Source organism: Charadrius vociferus, unplaced genomic scaffold, assembly GCF_000708025.1.
Source record: "Charadrius vociferus isolate BGI_N301 unplaced genomic scaffold, ASM70802v2 scaffold196, whole genome shotgun sequence".
Taxonomy (NCBI): domain Eukaryota; kingdom Metazoa; phylum Chordata; class Aves; order Charadriiformes; family Charadriidae; genus Charadrius; species Charadrius vociferus.
In genome coordinates, this window is record NW_009648953.1 from 3,311,803 (window position 1) to 3,335,117 (window position 23,315).

At 36.7% G+C, this 23,315-nt stretch overlaps 1 protein-coding gene across 1 annotated transcript in view; it reads right to left on the minus strand.

Annotated features, from left to right (window-relative positions):
• The window catches only part of SLC41A2 (solute carrier family 41 (magnesium transporter), member 2), a 50,217-nt gene that overhangs the window by 23,144 nt on the left and 3,758 nt on the right, over positions 1–23,315 (minus strand). Inside the window, exons 3-7 of the mRNA XM_009887425.1 lie at positions 17,531–17,602; positions 16,539–16,683; positions 14,492–14,638; positions 5,585–5,732; positions 4,934–5,013 (exon numbers count right to left, since the gene is read on the minus strand). Coding sequence (XP_009885727.1) covers positions 4,934–5,013; positions 5,585–5,732; positions 14,492–14,638; positions 16,539–16,683; positions 17,531–17,602 — 592 coding nt within the window. The remainder of the gene's footprint in view (positions 1–4,933; positions 5,014–5,584; positions 5,733–14,491; positions 14,639–16,538; positions 16,684–17,530; positions 17,603–23,315) is intronic.

Sequence of the window (23,315 nt, forward strand, 5' to 3'; positions counted from 1 at the left end):
CTCATATTCCTTGATCTGCATTTATTCCCTCTAGATATCAAATAATCTTACAATATGTACAGCCAAAGAGTAAGAAACACTGTAACACTTTTATGTTACTCTTAAAGAGTATTGCTTCAAACCATTTGCATAGACAAATTTTTCTACATAAAACCTGCAAAGCATTTCTGATTTTCAGATGTTTTCAGAATTAATTTGCAGATCTTCCATTCTACAAAATGCATAAAGATTGGGTAAGGTCTACCAAAATGTTTGTTCTTATACAGTAACTCATGAAATGCAAATACTTAGAAGATATCTCACAATGTTTTGTCTAAGCATACAACAAAAATGGAGAGGAAAGTGGCTCTATCTGGTAACTGCACTCTGGTAACTGCACCTTACTTCATTTCTGCTGCATATTCAGAAGCATATAATTGTTTAAGGCATTATCTTTTTTCTGCACAAAAGGAATTCAGTTACTTGCAAATTGCACTTCCTGAGCCAAATTCAACACGCTGTGATGCTGTAAGAGGATTTGCAAATTTTAACCATCTCATCCATTAAAAAACATAAAGATCAACTTGAGTATCTAGGCTGAAGCACAGCCACGCTTGGGCTTTGTTATTTTATTCAGAACTTCAGCACATCAAACACAGACATCTAAATCTCAAGTAGTTTTTAAGCTCCACAGTGGCTGAAACCACAAAATTATTTATTTTTTTTTAAAAAGCAGAGTTACAATTTAACCCAACCAACCACAGAATTAAAAATAATTATTCATCTCAAGAAATGTGATTAACAGGGGAAAATTGGAAAGGCAGTCATGAAATACTTCTGGCCACCAGCAGTAAAGCTGACTATAAATGCCTGCCTGCTGAAGAACTATTTTAATATTCTTGGCAAATATTTGCAGTTATTGTTAATAGGGGTAGGAACCTTTGGGGCTGCTCAAATTCCAGACCGATATTTCTTAAACCAAAAGATTTATGGCTCCACACTGTAACATACGTGATGAAAGTAATTTGTCTCACATCTAAGAATACGCAAGTCACCTAGACAGGACCAGGTTGAAAGCTACTTAATGGTGCACACAGGAACCCTAACGCCTGACCACTTCACAGTGCATGCTGTTCGGGATTTCGAGATACAGCAACCGGCACTGAAAAAAACAGTGACAGCTTCAAATCCTGGACAAATTTACACTGTCCTCAAATTGGGACACAATCCCAATAGGTTACCACATTTCTTTCAGGGTTTTGGTGTCATAAGAGCAACAAACTTTATGATAAGTGAAAGGAAAAGGCATCTAAATAGTGTTGTGAGGGGAAACCTTCAGCTCCTTTCACTACTTACACTTACAATAAGAATTCCAAGGCCAGAAAAGCAGTGGCAGAGAAAGCTTTCTGCAACAGTAATATTTAAAAAGCCATCTGTTAAGTGGTCTAGCGCAACTTTTGTGTCCACAAAAAAGTGTCAACAGATGTGCTTTTTTAACTGAAAGATTTCCTAAACTCCAGTTTACTACACTATACTGACGAGCAGTATCAAAAGGTGCCAGTAGAATTATGAAACCCAGGAGAGGCTAATCTAACAGCAACGCAAAAAATCACCCACGATTTCCTTTTCCAGGAGGCGTACCATAAAACAGGGCCACTCTGCATCCTTTACACAGAACATATTTTCTCTACATTTTCCAATAGAAATCCCTCCATCCTTAGAATTCTGAGGGTTGAGGGGGTTAGCACACGCACATCCAACACTTACACATTGCTCTCCTCTGCTCTTTTGTGGATGAGGGAAAACCAGAATTCCTTTGTGCTTCCGTTGTTGCCCAGTGGCACCGCAAAAGCATTATCTCCCAGGGCTTAGGCGAACTTTACCTTAGGGTACTGTTGCAAGACTCTAGTCTTGGCCTATTAGGCTTGTTGTGAGCTTGTCATGAGCTCCAAAATGGAGCTTGGTATGAGGTTTCTCACAATGCAGAGTTCAAGTTTGGGACAATAACAAAGGTCCTGAAAATACGGACACAGGACTACAAACAACTCGCTGACAGTTCATTACTAGCCACTGAAGAAGTTTAAACTTTGAGAGCTGGGAAAAGACTGCTTTAAGCGTAACAAAAAAAGAAGGAGCTAAGCATGAAAAATCCAGATGAACAATGAAGTGTGGCATGGAAAATAATATTCTCAGGCATTGTGTAGTTCTCCAGGGGGCAGATGGCAAAGGCCAAGAGCAGTCTAGAAATGCAAAACTTCTTATGAAAAAGCAACATTTTGAATGCGGGTGGTACAATCACCAGAGGAATCATCACCAGAGGACCACTGTGGGACGGCCACAGCTACAAGCATGCCTCTTGCTGTCCCAGCCTTCTTGAAGGACTCTTTCTCACCCTGCCTGCTCCAACAGCCCCAACTTTCCCCTGTCTTCCACCTGCCTCATTCTTCAAGGATCTCTTTCACTTTTCAGCTAATCATCCAGGGCTACATATAGCTTTTGGCTAGTTCTTTTTCTCTAAAGATAGCTCAAAGGAATGTATGCATATTGCCTTAATTCTGTTGAAAAACTTATGAAAGAAACAAAGAAGTGGTACATTTACCCTTTTCTCTAGAGGCATGTTTATAGTAAGTGGTCATTCTTAGCAATTAAAATTCTTAAGTCCAATCATTAGCTAAAAATGTTAAAAAGGTAAAATGTAAACACGCAGGCACGTAAACACGTTTCACAGCCAATTTCTGTGAAAGAAAATGACGTTGAATAGGATGCGTATTTCCACTTACAAGAGCAGTCCATAACTGCTACAGGGTAAAAGACCATCATCATTGCAACATCTGGAAGGAGTATGAGGCCTTGAGAAAGGCGTATATCCATGCGACCTGTATCCATTGTAGGTCGGAAGTCTAGAATAAATGAGTCTATAGGGAAAATCCAGAAGTATTCTGGTACCGCATTGGAGCGGAAATACAAGCCTACGGGAAACAGTAAGAAACAATCACCAGAGGGTTGTTGGCTTTTATAATCAAAAGATGTCATCTAGGAAAGCAGGACCACTTGTAAAAGTGGATTTGGGTACACCTGCCTAAAAAGAAAAAACAATCCTCTTCTCTCAGGAAGCAAATCCAGAGGATTACCAAAAAAGGCCTATTATAAGAAATGTTACAGATGTAAAGCAGAAAAAAGTTTAAGATCAACATGTCTGCCCTGCTTTTGAGGTATCTGGAAATCAAAATGGAAACACACAAAAGGTAGATGCAAGTACTTGCAATTTCAAATTAATGTACAGGTAAGGGACAGGCAAGAAAACATAAAGGCTGAAGTGCAAAAAGTAATTTACAGTTAGTGAGGAATACAAGGGGCGACATAGAAATGCTTCATATTAAAAATAAGAAGAAAGGAAATACAGGATCTTAATGGGAAAGAAGAATAAGCAACATGCTCTACGGAAGATTGAAACACTCAGTTCCTTTTGTCTGCTGCCTTCATAATAGTGGTGGTATCTATGGCATGTATTAGGGCCTGAGGGTAAGTTAAATTTAGTGCATCCTTAGAGAGCTAGATCAACAATCCATGAATTATCAGTGATCATTTTTTCAAACTGATTATCTTGGAGGTTATAGAATACCAGAGGGCTGTAACAGGGAAAACAGAAAATGTATCTTTAAAAAGGGCCAAAAAGGATGATCTGGGGAATCTGTATATCACTGAAATTTGTATTCCTACATAAGTATTAGAAGAAATTATTTAAAAGGCAATTTATAAGCATCTAGAAGACATGAAAGCTGTAAAACAAGAGCTAACATGAATTTGCCAAGAACATACTTCTGTCAAAACAATACAATTTCCTCCTCTAACTGGACAGCTTGCCTAAGGGTTGCAGCAATAGATACACTAACTCTCAACTGTAGTAAAGCTTATCAAAATGTTTTGGTGCTATCCAATGCTATGTTTCCATTAGCAACCTCTGGAAAGTTAATTGTATCAGAACAATGTGGTTCAAAACTAAAACTCGGTGTCCATATTAATATTTTGTTAACAAGGTGGAAAACAAGTGGTCATAATTCATTTAACTGATAGCTTAGAAATCAGAATAGAACATACCCATATGGAATTTACAAAGGCCAAGTTAAATGAAAACCACTTTGTAAGCCAAAAATTAGATGTCAGAATCATCCTGGTAACTGGAGAAATGGTTTAAAAATCAACAACACATAAAAGTGCAAAATAATGTAAGAAATCAAACAGAAATACAAAAGGGAAAAAGAACAGCTAGGCTGTTCTACAGTGGGAACAGATATGCTGATTATAATTATTGCAAACTAAATATGTATCAACCCTGTGGTACAAAAAAAACCCCAACCATTTTCAAACTGCATCAGTCTAAGATACTAACTATTCTTATAAAATTTGCCTTGTTGTTATTGTTAGAAGATAGAACACTTAACTTAAGGACCAAATTTTCACAAACACATTCTTACACACCTGGAAAGTGCATACCAAGCATGGAAGACAACACAGGTTTTTCCTGAGAAATCTATTTACTTGCCCGTAGCATTTCTATTAGTTCTTATAGCTATGTACATTACATTACATTACATGTAAATAGTAAATTACTTTTTTGAAAATTTGTCCTTGGATATTCATAAGAAAATCCTTTGAAAAACCATTTCAATATAATATTTGATCATTTAACATTTTAATACACTACTTCAGTATTTACACTTTCAGTTCCTTAACGCATGCTTTAGGCGCCTGCTTCTCACATTGTCTATCATGTTTTCATCATTGATCAGGAAGCACTTCTTAAGTGTTCAAACAAACAGCTGTTGACATCAAACACTTGAAATTAATATACCAGATACTAATTAGCATAACAGATATTTACTGTATTAGACTTTTCTCAAACCAAGGTATATCAATTAATTTATAGTAGCACATAATCCTGCCAGAGTCTTACCATTAATTACTGGGGTATAAACAACAATTCCAACTAAGTTAGGATCAGATACAGTTGTGTCCAGAATAAGGCCACCAATACTGAAAAAAAAAAAAGTACAATATTTGAAATAAAGCAAGTAGTTACATTAATAAGTATTTCAAAACTTTTTTAGCAATCTATCTTACAACATCTTCAAGCCACAATTTTCTTCATCATTCATCTTCCCCCTGCCATTACTTCTTTCTCAGCTACAGACTAACATTGCTATAGTTATTTATATATCAAAATTGACTTATTGTATAACAAAGACCATAAAATTTCAGCCAATCACTCCACTTTTAAGATTCATGGTTTTCGTTTGACTAAATAACCTTTTAGATCTGTGTGCAATCTTGACTGGAAACTGCAGGAGATAAATAGCTCCCCATTTCCTTCATTTGATAGGGCACACTTCTGCTCAGTCGTTGCCACAGGCTGGTTCTGCCTCCCCAACTCCTTCCCACCTGTGACTTAACTTTGTAACTTCCTAATTTCAGGAAGATTACAGCTTATTCACACTCTACGTTCGAGAGGCTCCTTCAACGTTTCCTTTAAGTACAATCAGGTGTTAAATAAAAGATATAGAGACACAGGGCGACTACCAAGACGAAGAAAGACAAATAGACTTACCTGCTTATAACCATGGCAGTTATAACAGGCTCCCATCCTGAATGGAGAACAGTTCTGGTAGCTGGGTGTTTGGCAGCTATGACAATCCCCATCGGAGTCAGAGCCAAAAAAAAGGCACCAACCAAAGGAGATACATAGTAGTATGTCTCTAAAATAATAATATAGAGAAAAATAAAACCCCAAACCTGTTTTACTTTCAAGACACAAGTTTTTCCTAATTGGGAACTCTAAACTAAATTCTAACATACATCATGCAATTGAGGAATTTTAATAGTCTTTATCACTACTGCACCTAAAGTTTCAACTATTGCACTAAACAAGATGGTTAACATCTGCCATCTGTAATCGCTGTCTCCCATCCTCTCAAGGACAGAACTATCTGTGCAAAGTAGGAATTTTGAAGAGGGTTTTTTTATGATGCTTTGTGATAAAAATGCAATAAGGATGTGGAATATAAAACATTATTTTGTAACATATCTACTAAATAAAGTAACTTAATGTACTGAAAACGCATTTTGTTTATACACAAACTCATAGCATATGTACACCCTCTTCTTTCCAAAGCACAGATATGATAATCTTCCCAGAAATAGCATAGCTAAAATGATGCAAGCACAATGTGTAATATTGAGACATTTATATCAGTAGTTCAGTTGTTTTATAACTTGTCTGAGTCTGAAAATACACAGACACAATCCTGCTGCTTGCACCTATTCATCAGAATTGCATCATATTTCATAGGAACACAACTGCAAACAGCAGTGAGTACCATCATAAAGCTGAGCTTATAAGGCGAACAGCTGCCTCCACAGGAAGAATACTATTTTTTTGGATTACTTGATTTTATAATCCCATCCACACAGAAGCTATCACAGTGATCCAAGACTTCCTAATTCAACAGTGAGGTAAATAATGGAAAAATTATCCTAATGGCAAATATATATATATAAACTATGCAAATATTCCACTTTCACATATATTTACTTTTATGTGAAATGTAGTCATGTATCTAATGTTAAATACATTTTGTCTAAACTTTCAGAATTTGAACAAGTCTTAAAGCAAAATATATTTTAAATTAACAGGTTGAAGTACTTAATGTAGAACACACTTTACAAAGAAGATGATTATTTAGTATCTAGAAAGTATTCTCACCCATGTATAATGGCTTATTACAAAGGCTGCAAATTCAAGCAATTACTACTTTAATGTTATCTTGGTGGAGCTAAAATTACTGCTAGAAGAATCGCTGTAGAGTTTTGAGGAGTTACTATCCTTCTGCATTGACTGCTAACAACCTCTGCAGCAGAGCCAGCAGAAAAGATAGTAAGGTACGTTTCACTGGGTAAGCTAAAAGTAGAAAGCTATTAGAATGAGACTCAAAGCCTAAAAGAGAAATAACTATTTCCTTTCCTTATCTAACTATTCTACAGTATATTATCTCCTTCTTCCTTTGTGGTGCCTTTTTTTCCTCCTTTCTCCTCTTTCTGTGAACTAGGAGGTGAGCCTAATGTAAAGAGTTCTTACTCAAAAGACTACACACAATACGTGATTCCTTTATTTGATAATTATAGTTTTGTTTTATCCAACTTACTAAAAAGGACAAAAATATACTGATGCAAAGTTCTTGAACTACCTACTGCCCAGGCAAACACATTCTTCTCTCTACTTGCAATGAAGAAAGATCCCTTTGTGCAATAAAATTGGTCACATGGAAAGGCATCATTCATTTACATCTATTTATTTAAAATTTTGAAACTTGTCTCCTTTTCCCCTCTCTCGCCCCCCAGAGACATAAAACATACTGCATCCCTGCTACTTTTTCTTTCTCCCTCTCTATCTGTTCCTCTCATATGGAACCAAGGTGAGGCATTCATGTGTACTAGACACCCAACAACTGATTTAAAAAACTGATTAAAGTCAGAATGAGAGAATAACTCTAATGTAGTATACTTAGTAAAATATAAATGGGCACAAAATAAGTTCCAAGTCTTTGCAACATTTTTGGAGAGGTTGCCAATTTTATTAGAAGGTAAAATCTGCCGGTCAGCAAAGATCCTCTGTTGCAAACAAACATTGAACAGCAAAATCCAAATGTTATGGGGAACATTTCCCTAATTAATCACTGATTTTTGAAATTCTTTCACTTGTACATGAACAATTAACCCACTGTACTCTTTATTACAGGACTTCTACCAACACAGGAAAGAAAAGGAAAGTTCAAAAAAGTATGTCTTTTACAATAATTTCTTTTTTAATTCCACTAACAACTAAAGTACTTGTTAGAATGTGTTCATAAAAAAAGGGAGAGTATTTAACTATCCGCACCAGTCTCCAAGCTTGCAAAGCTAGTCCAAGAATGTAGTCCAAGAATTACAAAGAACAGTAAAAATAAGTGAAGTATATCATATAATTCCTTTCTTCAGAGCAGGGAGGAGGGAGGGGGTGAAGAAAGGACACATAGATAAAACTGAAATCAGTCCAGCAAATGAACAATGAATATGAACCAAGAATTGTTTAATAGGAAACTTCTAGATAAATAATAACTATGTAAAATATAAAATATACATACACACATCATCCTGCTGCAGAAATGATTTGTAAGAAGTTTTAAAAAAGGGAAAAAAAAAAGATAAGACAGTCTCACTAGTGTATAATGATTCATGAATTATAACCAAAATAAATATAATCTGCAGTGCAACAGGACCATTTCAGAAATCAGCAAGTAGCCAGAAGCAAGGGCAGCTTTACATGACTAACCTATGTCTGATTATCAAACCTTTCACTAGCTGAATTCAACATATTTTAAGGTAGTTAACAGCAGCTACAGGAAGAAAGGAAATATACATCCATAAAATGACACAAGCTGTCGTTTTTACAGGAAAAAAAGCAAAATTTAGATGAACTTTCAAGAGAGTGAATATGTGCTTTATAGCAATAAAACTAAGGTGTATAGTGACATAAAAGACAATGACATGAAACAAAATGCAACCAGGTTTTTGTTTTGTTTTGAAGGGGTTTTTTGTTGGTGTTTTGTTTTGGGTTTTTTTTGTTGGGTTTTTTGGTTTGGTTTGGGGGTTTTTGTTTTGGGGGGGGTTTTGGGTTTTTTTTTTTTTTTGTTGGGTTTTTTTTTAGACACTCAGATAGGACTTTCAAGACTACTCAGCAATGGCTTAGCTTTGTTCCTTTGAGTCAACAGCAAGTGAGAGGAGTTAATTTTTTTGGCCTTATTGTTCAACATTGTAGTATATAAAAATGTCTTCATTTCACCATGGAGAAAAGTACAAAGAAAACTTACAAAATAGGTTTTATACCCAAGTCCTATAAATGGATTATAAAAGCTACTCCATTTTTGCAATACTGTCACAAGTTTCTTCGTGAAAAGAACAAAAGCCAGGAGTGGGGGACCTCCAGGGACAGGACACAGCCAGAGCTTAGATTCTTTTTTAAAAAACCCTTCTGCTATGATAATATACTAGCAACCAGCAACTGGGTCCTTACTGATCTTCATTTACTTCAAGCCCTCAACCCTTCAGTAAACAGTGATATAAATTAATCTTCTAGTTCAGGGAACTCAGATCCTTAATGCTGCACTCCTTGTGCCAGGTATCTACCGTGACTTACTGTTCAGTGCAGTGCCACTGAAAACAATGCAACCTCTAGTACGAGTTAGAGGTAAATTGCCAATATTCTACCTCAAAGCAACTGGTAGGAACCTGAAAATAATAATGTGAATCACACAATTTGTCTTCTCAACCCAGATCCAACATGCACGAGAGATACAGGCATATATTTAAGGCACGTTCTATGAGAAAAAAGGAAAGCTTTAAACGAAGTCTTCAGATCATTACTGAGAAATGACAAGCAACACGAACCTCCACGATAAATACACTGGGTCTTCCTAGTCCAGAGCGTTCCCCGTGTTCTGTTCGAGGAACCAGAGCCGGGTCCCTGCGACGGTCCTGGGGAGCCCTCTAGTGCTTTCCCCCAGGTATTTAACAAGGATTCACAGATAGCAGTTCTTTATAGGGAGTTGTTAAGGCAGAAAGAACAGATAACCTTTTACTATTTAAATCCCCATGTTTGATAGCTTTGCCATTATTTTTCAAGCACTCAGATGAACTTTTAAGAAATTATATCTATATGATGGTGGCAAAACAAGATGTTTGATTTGGCCCGAGCCTGGGTAAAAATACTACAGTCCTTTTCCCTGCCTCTTCTGGGTATGTCAGGGAGCATGCTCTCAAACCAAAGGCTGAGCACAGGTATACAACTCTGTTAGAGACAAGCGGAAAGCTTGCAAATAAATAATTTCCCCCTTCCAGTCTTGTTATCTGAAAACAACTCTTCCCCTGCAGAAAGGAGCCAGAAACTTATACTTTGTTTCAGTACATTTGAGTAGTTAGGCTAATAAAACACAGGGGAAAACAGTTAATTCAGAATACAGCTCAGAAGTGAATCTCACCTGCTTCATTACTAGCCCATAAACTGTGGGTTTCTTTATAACAGTCCCATTGTGTTTGTTATTCTGGCATTGAGAAAGCAGGGAAATGACAGAAAGAATGTACGGGCACCTGTGCTGGGTGAGGGCAAAGGTCTCATCTAGTCCGGTATCCTGTGTCTGACTATGGTTAACAGTTCAGGCTTGTAGAAAGAAGAAAAGAAAACTACAAGTTTAGTGATGCTTCTTTTGGTGTGCTCTGCCAGCTTCTGCTGCTGTTTGCCTCAGGGATTTCATCACTCAAGTTTCTGTCTGCGTCTCTGTTCAGTACTGCTCAATGGATTCTTCTCTGATTAACTTATCCAAATAGGTTTCTAAAATCACTCTGGTCCTCTTAATATATCATGGCAGTAAGTTCCACATCCCAGTCACGTATTGTGTAAAAAGTTTCTTTAACTTTTTTTTAACCGGTTGCCTAATCATTTTCTAAATGCCTCTTCCCTGCCGTTCACAACTTTATATACCTCTCCTGAGCTGAAGCTAATCCATACTTTTATTCCTTGTTACTATTTCATAGTTCAAATACATGCGTCTTGGAAACCACACATTTCCAAGGGCTTTGTGGTATGTTCTTACTTTAGAAAGAGTCTCCGTTTCCCCAGAGAAAGAAATACAAAGACATTGAAAAAAACCCATAAAGAGCAGAAGCAGCCATTTTAGCAGTAACTAGTTCATTACATATATCACCAAAAGAGAATTATTTCCAGAAGACCATATAGAAAGAAAATTGGGAATAACTCTTAGAAGCGTACTTGAGCGCACTAATCCTTCCCCCTACACATGTGTGGGATCTGCTTTTCAGCTGCAGTGGCTGAGTAAAATGACAGCTGTAAAAGTAGCAAAGAATCAGTTCAAACTGGCCCCACTTCTTTTTTTATTCCTCTGAGATACATTAGGCCAGCTGTAACTACAGATGTAAATTTCTGGAAATGTGTGAAAGGAAGAAAGAAGTCCAAGTTTCTTTCCCCATCTTCTTTTTGGGGTTGAGTGGTTTTTGTTTGGCTTTTTTAGATTAAAAAAAAAAAAAAAAGGCACACCCCCACACACGTTTTAGAAATTTCCTGAAATATTAGTAGTAATTAGTTACTACTTTAAAAAAAAAAATATTATCTGTAATTTATATAAAACATAGGAAGCAGTGCTAGATATAGTCACAAAATAATAGATATTGTTTATTTACAAATGACAAATGTAGCTACTTTTAAAATTCTGCTACTATTAAAATACCAGTACATGTAACTAAGTTTTACCTGTGGCCACAATTAAAAAAAATGGAAAGGAGTGGGAAGCTGTTTAAAAACAGTAAGACTCAGTATTCATGATTTACTGTCTTTGAGACATATGGGTTCAACTTAGGCAATTATACAGAGACCATTACAATGCAAATACATAAGAAACTAATATTTACAGGGAAAAGATTTAGAAAACAAATGAAAAAAATCACTGGAATATTCATTACAATGTAGTTTACAAAGCAAAATTTTAAAAACTAAAATGAAGTTTGACCTATAGGGCACAAGTTTCTAAGAAACTTTGTTTGAAATACTTACTAGCTAATATTTAGAGCCTGAAGTCTAGCATTAATTATTTTAAATCAAACACAGTCCTGACCAGAATAAATTTTAATCATAACCCTAGTCCCAAATCTAATCTGTGTTAATGCAAATTTAGCAACCTCTTCCAACTCCATACCTACCTGTATAGCTAGTATATGCCAATAACCATAGCTAACTCCTTTCCGTATAGCTGGTATACCAACTTCCCTGGCACTTCATTGACTAGCATAAACCCTAATTTTGAACTGAATTCCAATCAAACACATCAATTATTGGGACCTGAGATCTATTTTAAGCAGAACAACCCAATGTTCCAGTCTGGTAAGACCTTTGGGCGTAGCAATAAATCTAGATAAACAGCCTCTAAACTCTATTATCCCAGCCCTAGTGCTAGCTAGAGGCAGCAAATTTCATGAGAATAGAGACTTCCTCTCTGTTCTTCTCATCAGAAAAAATAAAGAAGAGAGGTTAAAAAAATCTTTATTAATTTTCTTTTCACTGCAAGTCTACAAACTTCCTTAAAAGAAGTACCAAAAGGAAGTATTTGAGAAATAAGTTATTAGAATATAATAGAAAGTATTTATAGTTGCAAAATAAATATAATTTAAGCCAACAAAAATATTGAAAATACTAAAAATGGCTGTATTGGACACTGATACATTTAAGCTGACATCACATCACAGAATCACAGAATGGTCAGGGTTGGAAGGGACCTCTGGAGATCATGTAGTCCAACCCCCCTGACAGAGCAGGGTCACCTACAACAGGTTGCACAGGACGGCATCCAGGCAGGTTTGGAACGTCTCCAGAGTGGGAGACTTCAAAACCACTCTGGGCGGCCTGTGCCAGTGCTCTGCCACCCTCAAAGTAAAGAAGTCCCTCCTCATGTTTAGATGGAACTTCCTATGTTCAAGTTTGTGCCCGTTACCTCTTGTCCTGTCACTGGGCACCACTGAAGAAAAGACTGTTCTCATCTACCTGGCACCCTCCCTTTGAGTATTTGTAAGTATTGATAAGATCCCCCCTCAGTCTTCTTTTCTCTAGACTAAAAAGACCCAAGTGCATAAGCCTTTCCTCATAAGATGTTCAAATCCCCTAATTGTCTTAGTAGCCCTTTGCTGGACCCTCTCCAGCAGTTCCCTGTCCTTCTTGAACTGGGGAGCGCAGAGCTGGACAGAATACTCCAGATGTGGCCTCCCTCACCAGGGCAGAGTAGAGGGGGAGGATGACCTCCCTTGACCTGCTGGCCACACTCTTCTTGATGCACCCCAGGATGAACACTTTCTGAATATGTTTCTATGGAAGGAGTCATTTGCAGCAATAATTTAATTTTAAGTATTATCCTGAACATTCTTCTCCTATGAGAAAATGTTTTCATACTTTTTGTTTCTTCCTGGGGGAGATGAAACAGGAAGAAAAAGACTGATTTTTGAGTTCCTCATTCTCATTTTCCAAGTTCACACCTCCTTTGTGACAACCAAGCATTTCATTATGTCAGCTACTACCTGAGCGTGCTTCTAATAATAATAATTATAGATGTATTCCTTTTTAGTAGACATTGTGATGATGAACCTTCTTCAGTGGTCTGCTCCTTTAAGACAGTAGGATTTAGACAGTACAGGTTCTAGAAATCAGGGAAACAGTTTCAAAGGGACTATATAAATATGCACATAACTAGTAGAGGAGAAGAACTGCAGACTGAAAAAAAAAGTCATTTGTAAGAAAATTATTTTAGAGGTGTTTATGTGTAATTCACCTGTTCATAGCTTTTAGTGGGAAAATAAGCAAACAGCAAAAAACTGACAACGAGAAGCCAGCCAGAATTCATACATGAAGTAGGACTAGATCATTGCTCTCTGTAGTCAGTAGTCAGCAAAAGCCTCTCGTTTGCTGCTTAGCTATTCAGAGTGGTTATACATTTTTTCATCTTTCATGGCAGAACCACTGTTTTGAAGAAAGTTCCAGCTAAATTAGCAGATTTAGGTTCAAAATATAGTCATCGAATTTATGACACAAAACAAAACAAAGAAAAGAGAGTAGATCCATTATTTGGAGAGGCTGGAAGTGGCTACTTTGTTTACTGAAAAGCAGAAGGAAATGCTGGTAAAATCAAGTAAAGATGAAACAAGGAGGTATTGCAATGGGAGGTGGAAAACCCTTGGAAGGAATCAGAAGGAAACTCACAGTAGTCTTTGAGTAAATAATTTAAAAGTTGTAGCAATCACAAAGCATAAATCTATCTAAAATTAGGCTTCACTTCTTTGAATACATACTTGTAGACTTGCTATTGTTACTCATAGTACTTAAATTATTGTTATTTTTATTTCTGGGCACAGTTGCAGCTCAAGATATATTTGAATTTTGTCTAAAACCACACGCTAACAAAAAAATTCTCAAAGCAGGATTCGTCTCCCAGCAGCTGATCAAGACAGCTAAATCAACTCCTTCCCCTTAGTGCAAGGGGAGAACACTTCAAAAGCAAATATTTGATTTAGGGGTGGGCATTCAAGAAAACTTGGATGAAGACAGCTTCCATCCCCCCTAAGAAAGCAGAGTAAATTCAGCAACTACAGTTTCTAATTCACATGTAGATTGACTGTGATACTGTGAGAGTCTTCCAGAAACTAGTAGATTGTGCCAAGACTGTGGTTAATGACTTATGTCATCTTAAAAAAGATCATGGCATAAAGCTGCAACCCAAGATACATCATTCAATGCTATAAACGTTGACAAAAAAGTCAGTCAAACAAAAAGGTTTTCTAAATCTCTCCCTCCCTGCCTTCTCCCCACCATCCTAATCCAAAAGAGGTTCCTAGGGAGACATATGTACCCACTTAGAAACATACTTACCAAGGCAAGTATAAAGACCCTGACTTATCCATGCTAGTATAGCAAGAGTAATAAGATCTCCAAAACTTGCTGCTATAGGAGTCGCAACGTTGTCAGGATTAATACCAGTCTTCTTTGATCCAACAATAACTCCAACCATTATTATTCCTACAATCAACAAAGAAGACAGAACAGTAACCATATCTACTGTTGTAACACCACAGAAATTTCCAAGAAAATGGCACTTTCAAACTTGATTAGTAAGACATCAGTGCTTTTGTCCCAGGGTGACTGTTCTTCCCACCTGACTGATGTCTATGTTTTTAAGTTTTAGCCATTTTAAAAAATGAAGTTATATATTAAAAAAATACAATAAGCACACACACACACACAAAATCGAGCCATCTGTACAATGAACTATTTTGCTTATGATTAGAATTAGCACCATTGAAATTGTAAATCACCCATTTCCTGAAGAAAAAAATATGCAACTTATTATTTCTACACCATATTAACTTTAGCTGACTGAAATTTAAATTACACTAGGCTGAAAACAACATAAGATTAAAAACTTCGACATCTGATACTGTGCAAGATTTCCAGTCATGGACTTAGCACCAAAAGTCAAGAAGCTACATCACAAATTAAAAACTAGGCAACATATAAAAATGCTACTTGCTAGCCAGTTGAAAAATTTTAAATTGAGGATGTTGGTTTCCATTTTTTCCCTATAAACAGCAACAACAGCTTTTTAAGAGGCATTTCCCTGCAAAATGCAAGTGGCTACTAAAAATAAAATTCACATTGCTATTCACAGCCTTCTTTGGCATAACTTCAGTAATTTCCCTCTCACCGTATAATACACATAAGAGCTTCAACTGTGTATACCATCCTTTATGTTATTTTAAAGAAGTTTTGAAAAATTGGTATTACAATTTTCATGTATTTTAGCAATATTATGTATTGTAGGCTACCTTAGGAGTTCACTTCTAGAGAAACTGTCTAAAGCAGTACACTCCATTAAATTCTCAAAAGAAAGAACTGAAATGATCCTGTAGGATCACAATATTTCAAAAGCACCTGTTTAACACGTAGGAGGATGAAGCTTAGAAAGTAATTTCCTGAGCTGACCCATCACCAGCTAACAACAAAAGTTTCTCTTCCTGTCCAAATCATACACGAGAAGTTAAAAAAAGGCACTGTTCCCCAGTTCTCTTGCTGCTCTTGATACTGTGCATGCAACTCAATGGCTTTGTAGTCACTAAAAAAACCCATGTTCTTAATTCCGTACAAAACTTCTGCAATTCTGTAATTTTCACATAAGTAAGCATATCAGATTAGTATAAAAATGCAAGTTAAACATTTTATTTGACTTGCTGTTGTTAAGACTACTGACTATGTATTTTCCTTAAGAATGTGTCTCACGTAGAGGTACTTTTTTCCCACTTCATGTCCATTAAGTACTGTCTTTTATGGTTAAATGTTTCCTGACAAGCGGAAGAGAAGATTAAATTCATCACGCCATGTGGCTCCAGACAGACATTGGCACTGTTTGTAGAGGGGGACTTGAACCTGGCCCAAACCCTTTCCATAGCAAGCCCATTTGTTCACTTCAGATGCAAAGCAGAGCACAAACTAACATATAAGCAGCACAGGCAACCAGGAAGTTTGGATTCAGCTGATCTAACATCAAGGCTTACTTGAGCTTAACTACAAATAAGTTCTACTTGTTTACTATTAAGAATATATTTTGTACATTAATGAATATACAAAGCAGGGGAGAAAAGTACTCCATCACATTAGGTAAAATGTAAAAAAAAAAAATTACTTTTTGTTTTAGATATGCTCAGGAGGTCATGCAAATCAGACCTTTTCAAAGAATATGACAGGAGACAATGCAATATACAGGCCTATATGGAAATTGCAAAAGGGCATCCTATATTCAGCCATGTTTCAGATGTATTGCACCTTATTGGATTTAAATTTTCAAGGAATACCAACATAATATACATTCAGCATCCACAGAAAACTAAATAACTGTAAAAAGTAACATATACGCTCCTTTTACCTTGTAAAAGAGAAGCTATGAAGGCAGTTGCTACGCTGCTAGAACACAGAAGAACTGAATGATCAAAACGGTATTTGCCCTCTGGAATCCAGCCCAATATAACTGCTGCCACTGCTGCCAGAAAACCAACTACTGTTGCCTGAACCTAGAAAAGAAAAAGAAGGTGAACAATTCTTTAAATAGATAGAATTAAGAGGACTACCTAGTCATTTTCTGTTATTTTTTCCTCCTATCCACATTTATTTGCAAGGTGTAAATGCAGCATGCTCATCCATTTTCCTTGGATGATCAAGAAGAAAAATCTTATGTTGGCAGAAAAGGCTTTGCCAACATTTCAGAGACTCAAAAATAACAAAAGTAAAACCAGGGAAAATTGCTGAGGATTTACCAGAAGCCAAAGTTGAAATGCCTGAAGATGCTTCTAAGCCACTTAAAACAGTTAAGTCACAGCATAAACATTTTGACTATTTTTTGAGCATGTTGTATTATAACGCATGAACATGAAGTAGTTCTTAATCTTAAGAAATAGTTGCTTTGGAGAACAAATACTCCTTTCCTCAAATGACCCAGCTATTTAAAATATTGTTTATTATCCAAAAGCTCTGTCGCATACTTCCTTTAAACATCGAATCCAATGCAAATACAGTACTGAAAACATTTAAGAGGTCAAATTCAAAAGGTTTTGCCAAATCTGAAATTTTTCTCTAATCATCCTCAGATCTTCTCTGAGAAAAATTAAAAAGGAAATACCCTTGATACCGTCACAAAGAATACTCTAGCTCTTGTTCTGATAAATAGCTCATATTGTTTTAGAGAACTATACTGTTCAAAAACATCAGTCATATAAACATTGTATGTTAAGTATAAGCCAATGTAGTAGAGCTAGTTTCCCATTAACACTGTCTGTCTCCATACTTACCAACACTTGTGATGATTTTTTCAATAACTTTGTTCACTTATGAGAGTTAATCAAATAAGTCCATTATTTTTACCTGTTTCAAGGCCAAATTGCCAATTATTAGGTTCCATTTCTCAATGGGAGAATCCATTTTCCCGATATTTACCTGTCAAAATTACAAAAGAATTTCAGACATTTGCATTTAAAATTGTATTACTTGAAAATGCACTAAAAATGCAGAAACCCATAAATAATTCAACTCATACAAAAAAGAGACATTTTGAAAGCAAGTTAAAACCAAGCTATACTTTTGTTCAAGTCAAGCATTGCTGTTGATTTTAAATTGTACTTAGAATATCTAGCCAAAAGTAGCTAAACTTGATGCAGTTTCACGTACTAATTTGTTTAACGTTAGCTCACTGTGCAAGATATACTAACTAGCCACCTTACACTCCAGGAATGTCCAAGCACCACCAGTGATTAGATCAGTGGCTGGATCAGTGTTCAGTCACTTTAGACTGACCTTGCTGCTATGGCCCTTAAATTCTATGGCCTTGGGCAACCTGGCCTAGTGGGAGGTGTCCCTGCCCATGGCAGGGAGGTTGGACTTGATGATCTTCAAGGTCCTTTCCAACCTAAACCGTTCTATGATTCTGTGAGCCAACAGAAAAATGTGTAGATACATGTGTGTGGACACACACAGTCTCATGCAAGTGTGTTAATTGATTGCAATGAAACTACCTGCACAGAGAAACAAGAAGTGCTTACAGAAGATCAGAAACCACATCTAATACTGTTTAGGATTCTAACTTTTCATTTATACAATACAGCTAGAGACTTATGATGCTGTAAATGATATAAGTCCAGTCCTAAGGTAGTAGCTGGGAAGACAGCAAATAAATTATTCTAAGAAATGAAAAAGTTCATACACACCCTTTTATAATGTTTCCTACTTTTACTTGGTTTTTTTGAGTTAGAGGACAAGAGCTGAAGAACGGTACATACCACTTTAGTATGACTATATTTAAAATAACTTCCCTTTTGAGATAACTGAACAATTTTTCATATGTTGAGCATAAATTTTATTGGGTTTTTTCCCCATAGAATACTAATTTATAAGATAACATACTTCTCAAAACGCAGAAAGTCTTAATGCATATTTTTTTCCTCTTCTGATAATTTCTTTCCAGTTGGTTTCACTTTCATTTCTTTTCCACTTTGTTCCATTTTGTGATAGTAGTGACTTGCAAGGAACAAAGTATTAAAAGAAACACTGACTTAGAAATAAAATAAGACACTTTATCTCAATCTACACTATAAATATTTTCCAGTGTTCAAAGTATAGTCAAAGCTCTGCAAATACATGCACCAAATTTAAGCGTTACAGCAATATTTAAGGAAGTGCAGATAAGAATCTCCTTTGCATCCTTCTTAAATATATATGCTAAATGAATGAAACGGCAGGCTATGGAAACCTTCACTCTTTTTCTCCTTTGAAGAAGTTTTTCAAAAGTATCCAAAAAATTCCTGCCAAAACAGTAATTTTGCAAAATGCATACTCCAGCCTAAAAGTGAGCTGCTGCCAAAGGGCATAGTTCTTCTCACCCCTACTAGCAGCTATACATTCATGTTTACTTTCTTGAACCTGATCTACCAACTCGATGAGTGAGTTCGTGGCAACATAAATTTGCTTGCTGGTTTGATGCAAAACGCGTTTTTTCAGGGAGCAAAAAGGGGTTATCTTCTACAAAGTTATCTGATCTATCCAAAAAAAATACCTGATCTATCTTCTACAAAATTATCTGATCTATCACGTGCAACCATGTAACCATGCACAAATGCGCTTAGGGTTTGGAACGGAGAAAACCAGCAGGTTGGCTCCTCGCAGCTGCAGATTTCCATAAAGTAAGATGAAGTTTATTGTGATACTGTGGAATAGATGGACGTAAACAAAAGGTTTGTAAAGTCATATTGGTAATACCTAACCCTGATAACACACAGTGAAAACAAGAGCCTGCCTAAGTTTACAGGGATGACTGGATGAGTGGTATTTTGGTGTTGGTTTGTTGGGGTATTTTTACTTCCTCTTCAAAAAAAAAGAAAAAGGAAGAGGGACAACAGGCAACAGTGTGAACTGAGACAATGAGAGTGACTCAAACTACAGAACAAAGCTGAAAATACAAAGCACACAATATAAATATTGTGCTTGAATGGGCAGTTGACCTAAGTACACCTCACACAGTTACACCAGCACAAGCAGTGGAAGGAGGGAGAACAGTTTGCATTAACACTAACAAGAACGAGATGTACAAGTTATGCCATGCGGTAAATTAAAAACACAGTCTTGAGACATATTTAGTGAAACTACTGATTCTAAAGTGGATGGGAAATTTTGAGTGACAAGCAGCCAAAATAGGAATTTGGGCAACAAGATGAATGAAGGTGATCAGGCAAAACTCAAAACCAGATATATTATGGATGACAGAAACTTGCTAACAAGACTTTACTTTATGGCTGACTACATAATTACAATGGAGTAAAGATAATTAGTTTACAGTCCCAAGAGCCTAAACCTGTCTACAAATTCAGATGCAATTATAAACTAACAGAGCAAGAGAGATATGAATTATCTCCAATGCTGAACTCATTAGAAACTTTGTCCTTGAAGGTAAAGATACTCACAGGGGCACAGTCTTGCATTTACTTTAAAGATGGTATCTGGTGTGGAGCCAGTTACTACAAATTTAGGTCAAAGAAGGGAAGATTAATCATACAATGTCCTCCAAATTACTGTTTAGATATGCCCTGAATGAATATACTCCTTCAGTTTTCTCTTAGGATGAGGATGACAGAACCAAAGATTGGATGGCTTAAGAGAGTTGGGGCCAATGAAATCAATGTGAAGAGTGCAAAGGTCAGAATAGCCTCTTTCATAGAGGTCTGAGAGAACTGGCACATAAATTGCAGGTCCACTAGCAAGCTTTTTGATTAAATTCTTCAGTAAGGAATGATACAGTATGACACAGCACCTGTTTTTAAAAACTGGGGGAAGCAAAGCAATCAAGGCAACGTCCTGGAGTTTTAATTTGTATCTGGCAACTAAGTCAAAGTTGTCACCTGTAGGAAGTTATATGTATAACAGGTTTCCATAGTTTGTTTTGTTGTTTTTTAACTAACAATTAGAAACATGACTGAGTTCTTGCGTATTCGTTTGCCTTTGCAGTAGCGCTCAGGCGGCTGGCTATCCACCAGCTCGCAGAGCTCTGCATATTGCAGCTGGTGTTGAGCATGAAAAAGGATACATAAGAGAAAGTTGGAAGGTTCTTTGCAAGATAAAATCCCTTGTTTTTCTGGGTTTTTTTTCCACATATAAAAACTAAATATGATCTTGTTAACATTATCTTGATAAAGACTGATCTATACTGTTCTTATTTTGTACAATATTGTTCTCTTAAATCTCTACTGTGTTGTGCACATGCGCATACACACACACTCTACAACTTTTACTGATGAGCTCTTCACCAGCTAAACAATTAGAGCTACCACTAGCAAAGGAGAGAGAAAATGTTCACCCAACCGTGACAAGCCTCTACCTCCTCCCTGTGAAGGATGTCCAACAAACTTACAATATGACTAAGGAAGTCCCGGAAAGTATTTCAATTACTTGTGTAACTCAGTCCAGGGTCTGTCATGATTCTTGAAGAAAACAGGTCATACAAGGAAATTAGCGGCATTGAAAACAAATGAAAAAAAAACCCCACAGCCTGTTGATGAAAGCTGGGAAGCAGCTTGGTGCCAGTTGTGCTGTGACCACGACTTCAGGCAATGCCAAAGAAACTGGAGCTCCCACATGCCACATAGCAATGTCTGAAGAAATATATACTTCACTGACCTCTTTGTGGCCAGTTAATTAACCTTCATGGTGGAAGGACATGAACAGAGCCGGCTAATACGATTTGGCCAAGACAGACACACGGCAATTTCTGGTAGTGGGGAGGAAGCCTTCATAGCATGCTTGATTAAAAACCTTTGAAGCATCAGCTGATTTATGTCTTTGTGAGACTTAATGACAGTGGTGAGTGGCACCAGTAACACTCCTCAAAATAAGTCCTCTCAGAATGGGCTGTTGTTTGAGTCTTGATAGGAGCCTAGGCTTCAAATGGACCGATTGGCTCTGAAAAATCACATTCAAGACATCTACAGATCATGTTATCACACAGTTAATGGGATATTCTTAAGAATGCTATTTTGGGCTGAGGGGAAGCGGCCTGAACCTCATGATGCCAACTTTAGTTAACCACTGAACATGCAGCCAGTGTTGGGGAGACTCCAGTATTCTTTTTCTGTGTGTCTGTGAGGGGGATCAACTCCTTGACTTTTGGTAACAGTTGATGGATACTATGAACCAAGGTCAGGATTCCCAGCACAGAAAAAGGGCTGGCATGACCCTTTTCCAAATGTGAGGTTCACAAATGAGATGAGGAAATTGGCCCTTTATTGGCCCAGAGAAGAAGTTCTGGAGTTATGATCTGGCAAAGGTCATAAGCTCAATTGAGACAAAGAATTAAAGAACCCATTAACTGAAGCAGAAGTGGTGGAGCTGATTCTGACCCTTTTTTTTAAGCCTATAGTAAGGCACTGGGAGATCTTGGACTTGGTATATTTTTCACTATGCAATACAAGCACTTTCAATCCTCAGGCCACAGGAACAAATTAAGCAATAGGTCAACACCAAAAACAAGTGAGATAAAAGACAAAAGTATTCATGCCTGACAGTAAAGGCAGGAAGTTTAAACACAAAATACTGTTAAGAAACAGTAAGAATACTCAGAGAAGTAAGAACATTAAAACTGAACAGAAAACAAGACTGAATAGCTAAGGCTGAAATTGATAAAAATACAACAAAACATGTCATTCCTTATGTATGAAAGAATGGATATGGGGCAAAAGTAATCAATTTCTATAATGGGCACGACACGAGCAAACCTTCATAGGATTGCTAAGGCTATGTCCATCACGGTGTGCATTTGGGCAATAACTCAATATAATGTGACAATGAAATTTATTAACGACAGAAAATTGAGAGACCTTGTCAATACAAAGCATTGTAATATCATACAAAAACTGGATGACCTTGAGGATTACAGCAATGAAAACATACGAAATTCAACAGTAGAAATGCAAGGTCATGCACTTATGGACTAATAATATTTCTTCCAGAAGATAGGAGTGACAGCTGGAAATAACACAAAAGGAGAAAGAGTGGGGGCCTTGCTGGAGAATGGAAAAATTATCTTACAATGGAGAAATGCTGCATTAGGCAGTGTCTTACAGAGATACCCAGTTCAGGTACCAGAAATAGTTTAGCCATGTTATTATAACATTCTGTTGACTATAGTTATTCATGCACACACAAAAAATATATGGTAAGGTAATCTGGCTTGATTAGGCTAGAAAAAAAGAAGGAATGGAACATTCTCTGAGATGCAGAAAAGAACTATGACAAATATGCAAGAAAGAACACACAGAAAAAAATGTAGTTATGCTATGTTAGTGTTGACAGACATACAACAAATAAGCAGATCCCCCAAAAACATCACCACAACAACAAAAAAAAAAAGGAATAAAATTATTTAGACAGAAAGCTACAAAAGCGTTTCTTACAGCTTGATCAACAAAGGTCTGGAGTAGCAATGTTAGCAATGCTTTATTTTGGTGCCACACAAGTGGTCTTTAGAAAAATGTGTTCAAAATGTACATATTTTGTTAGCCTATTCAAACACCATCAAGGCCAAAGAGATCTGTCAACCTTACAAAATACATATGTGAATCTCAAAAATCTACTTTATCTGTTCTGAATGATGACTCAGAAGAGACCG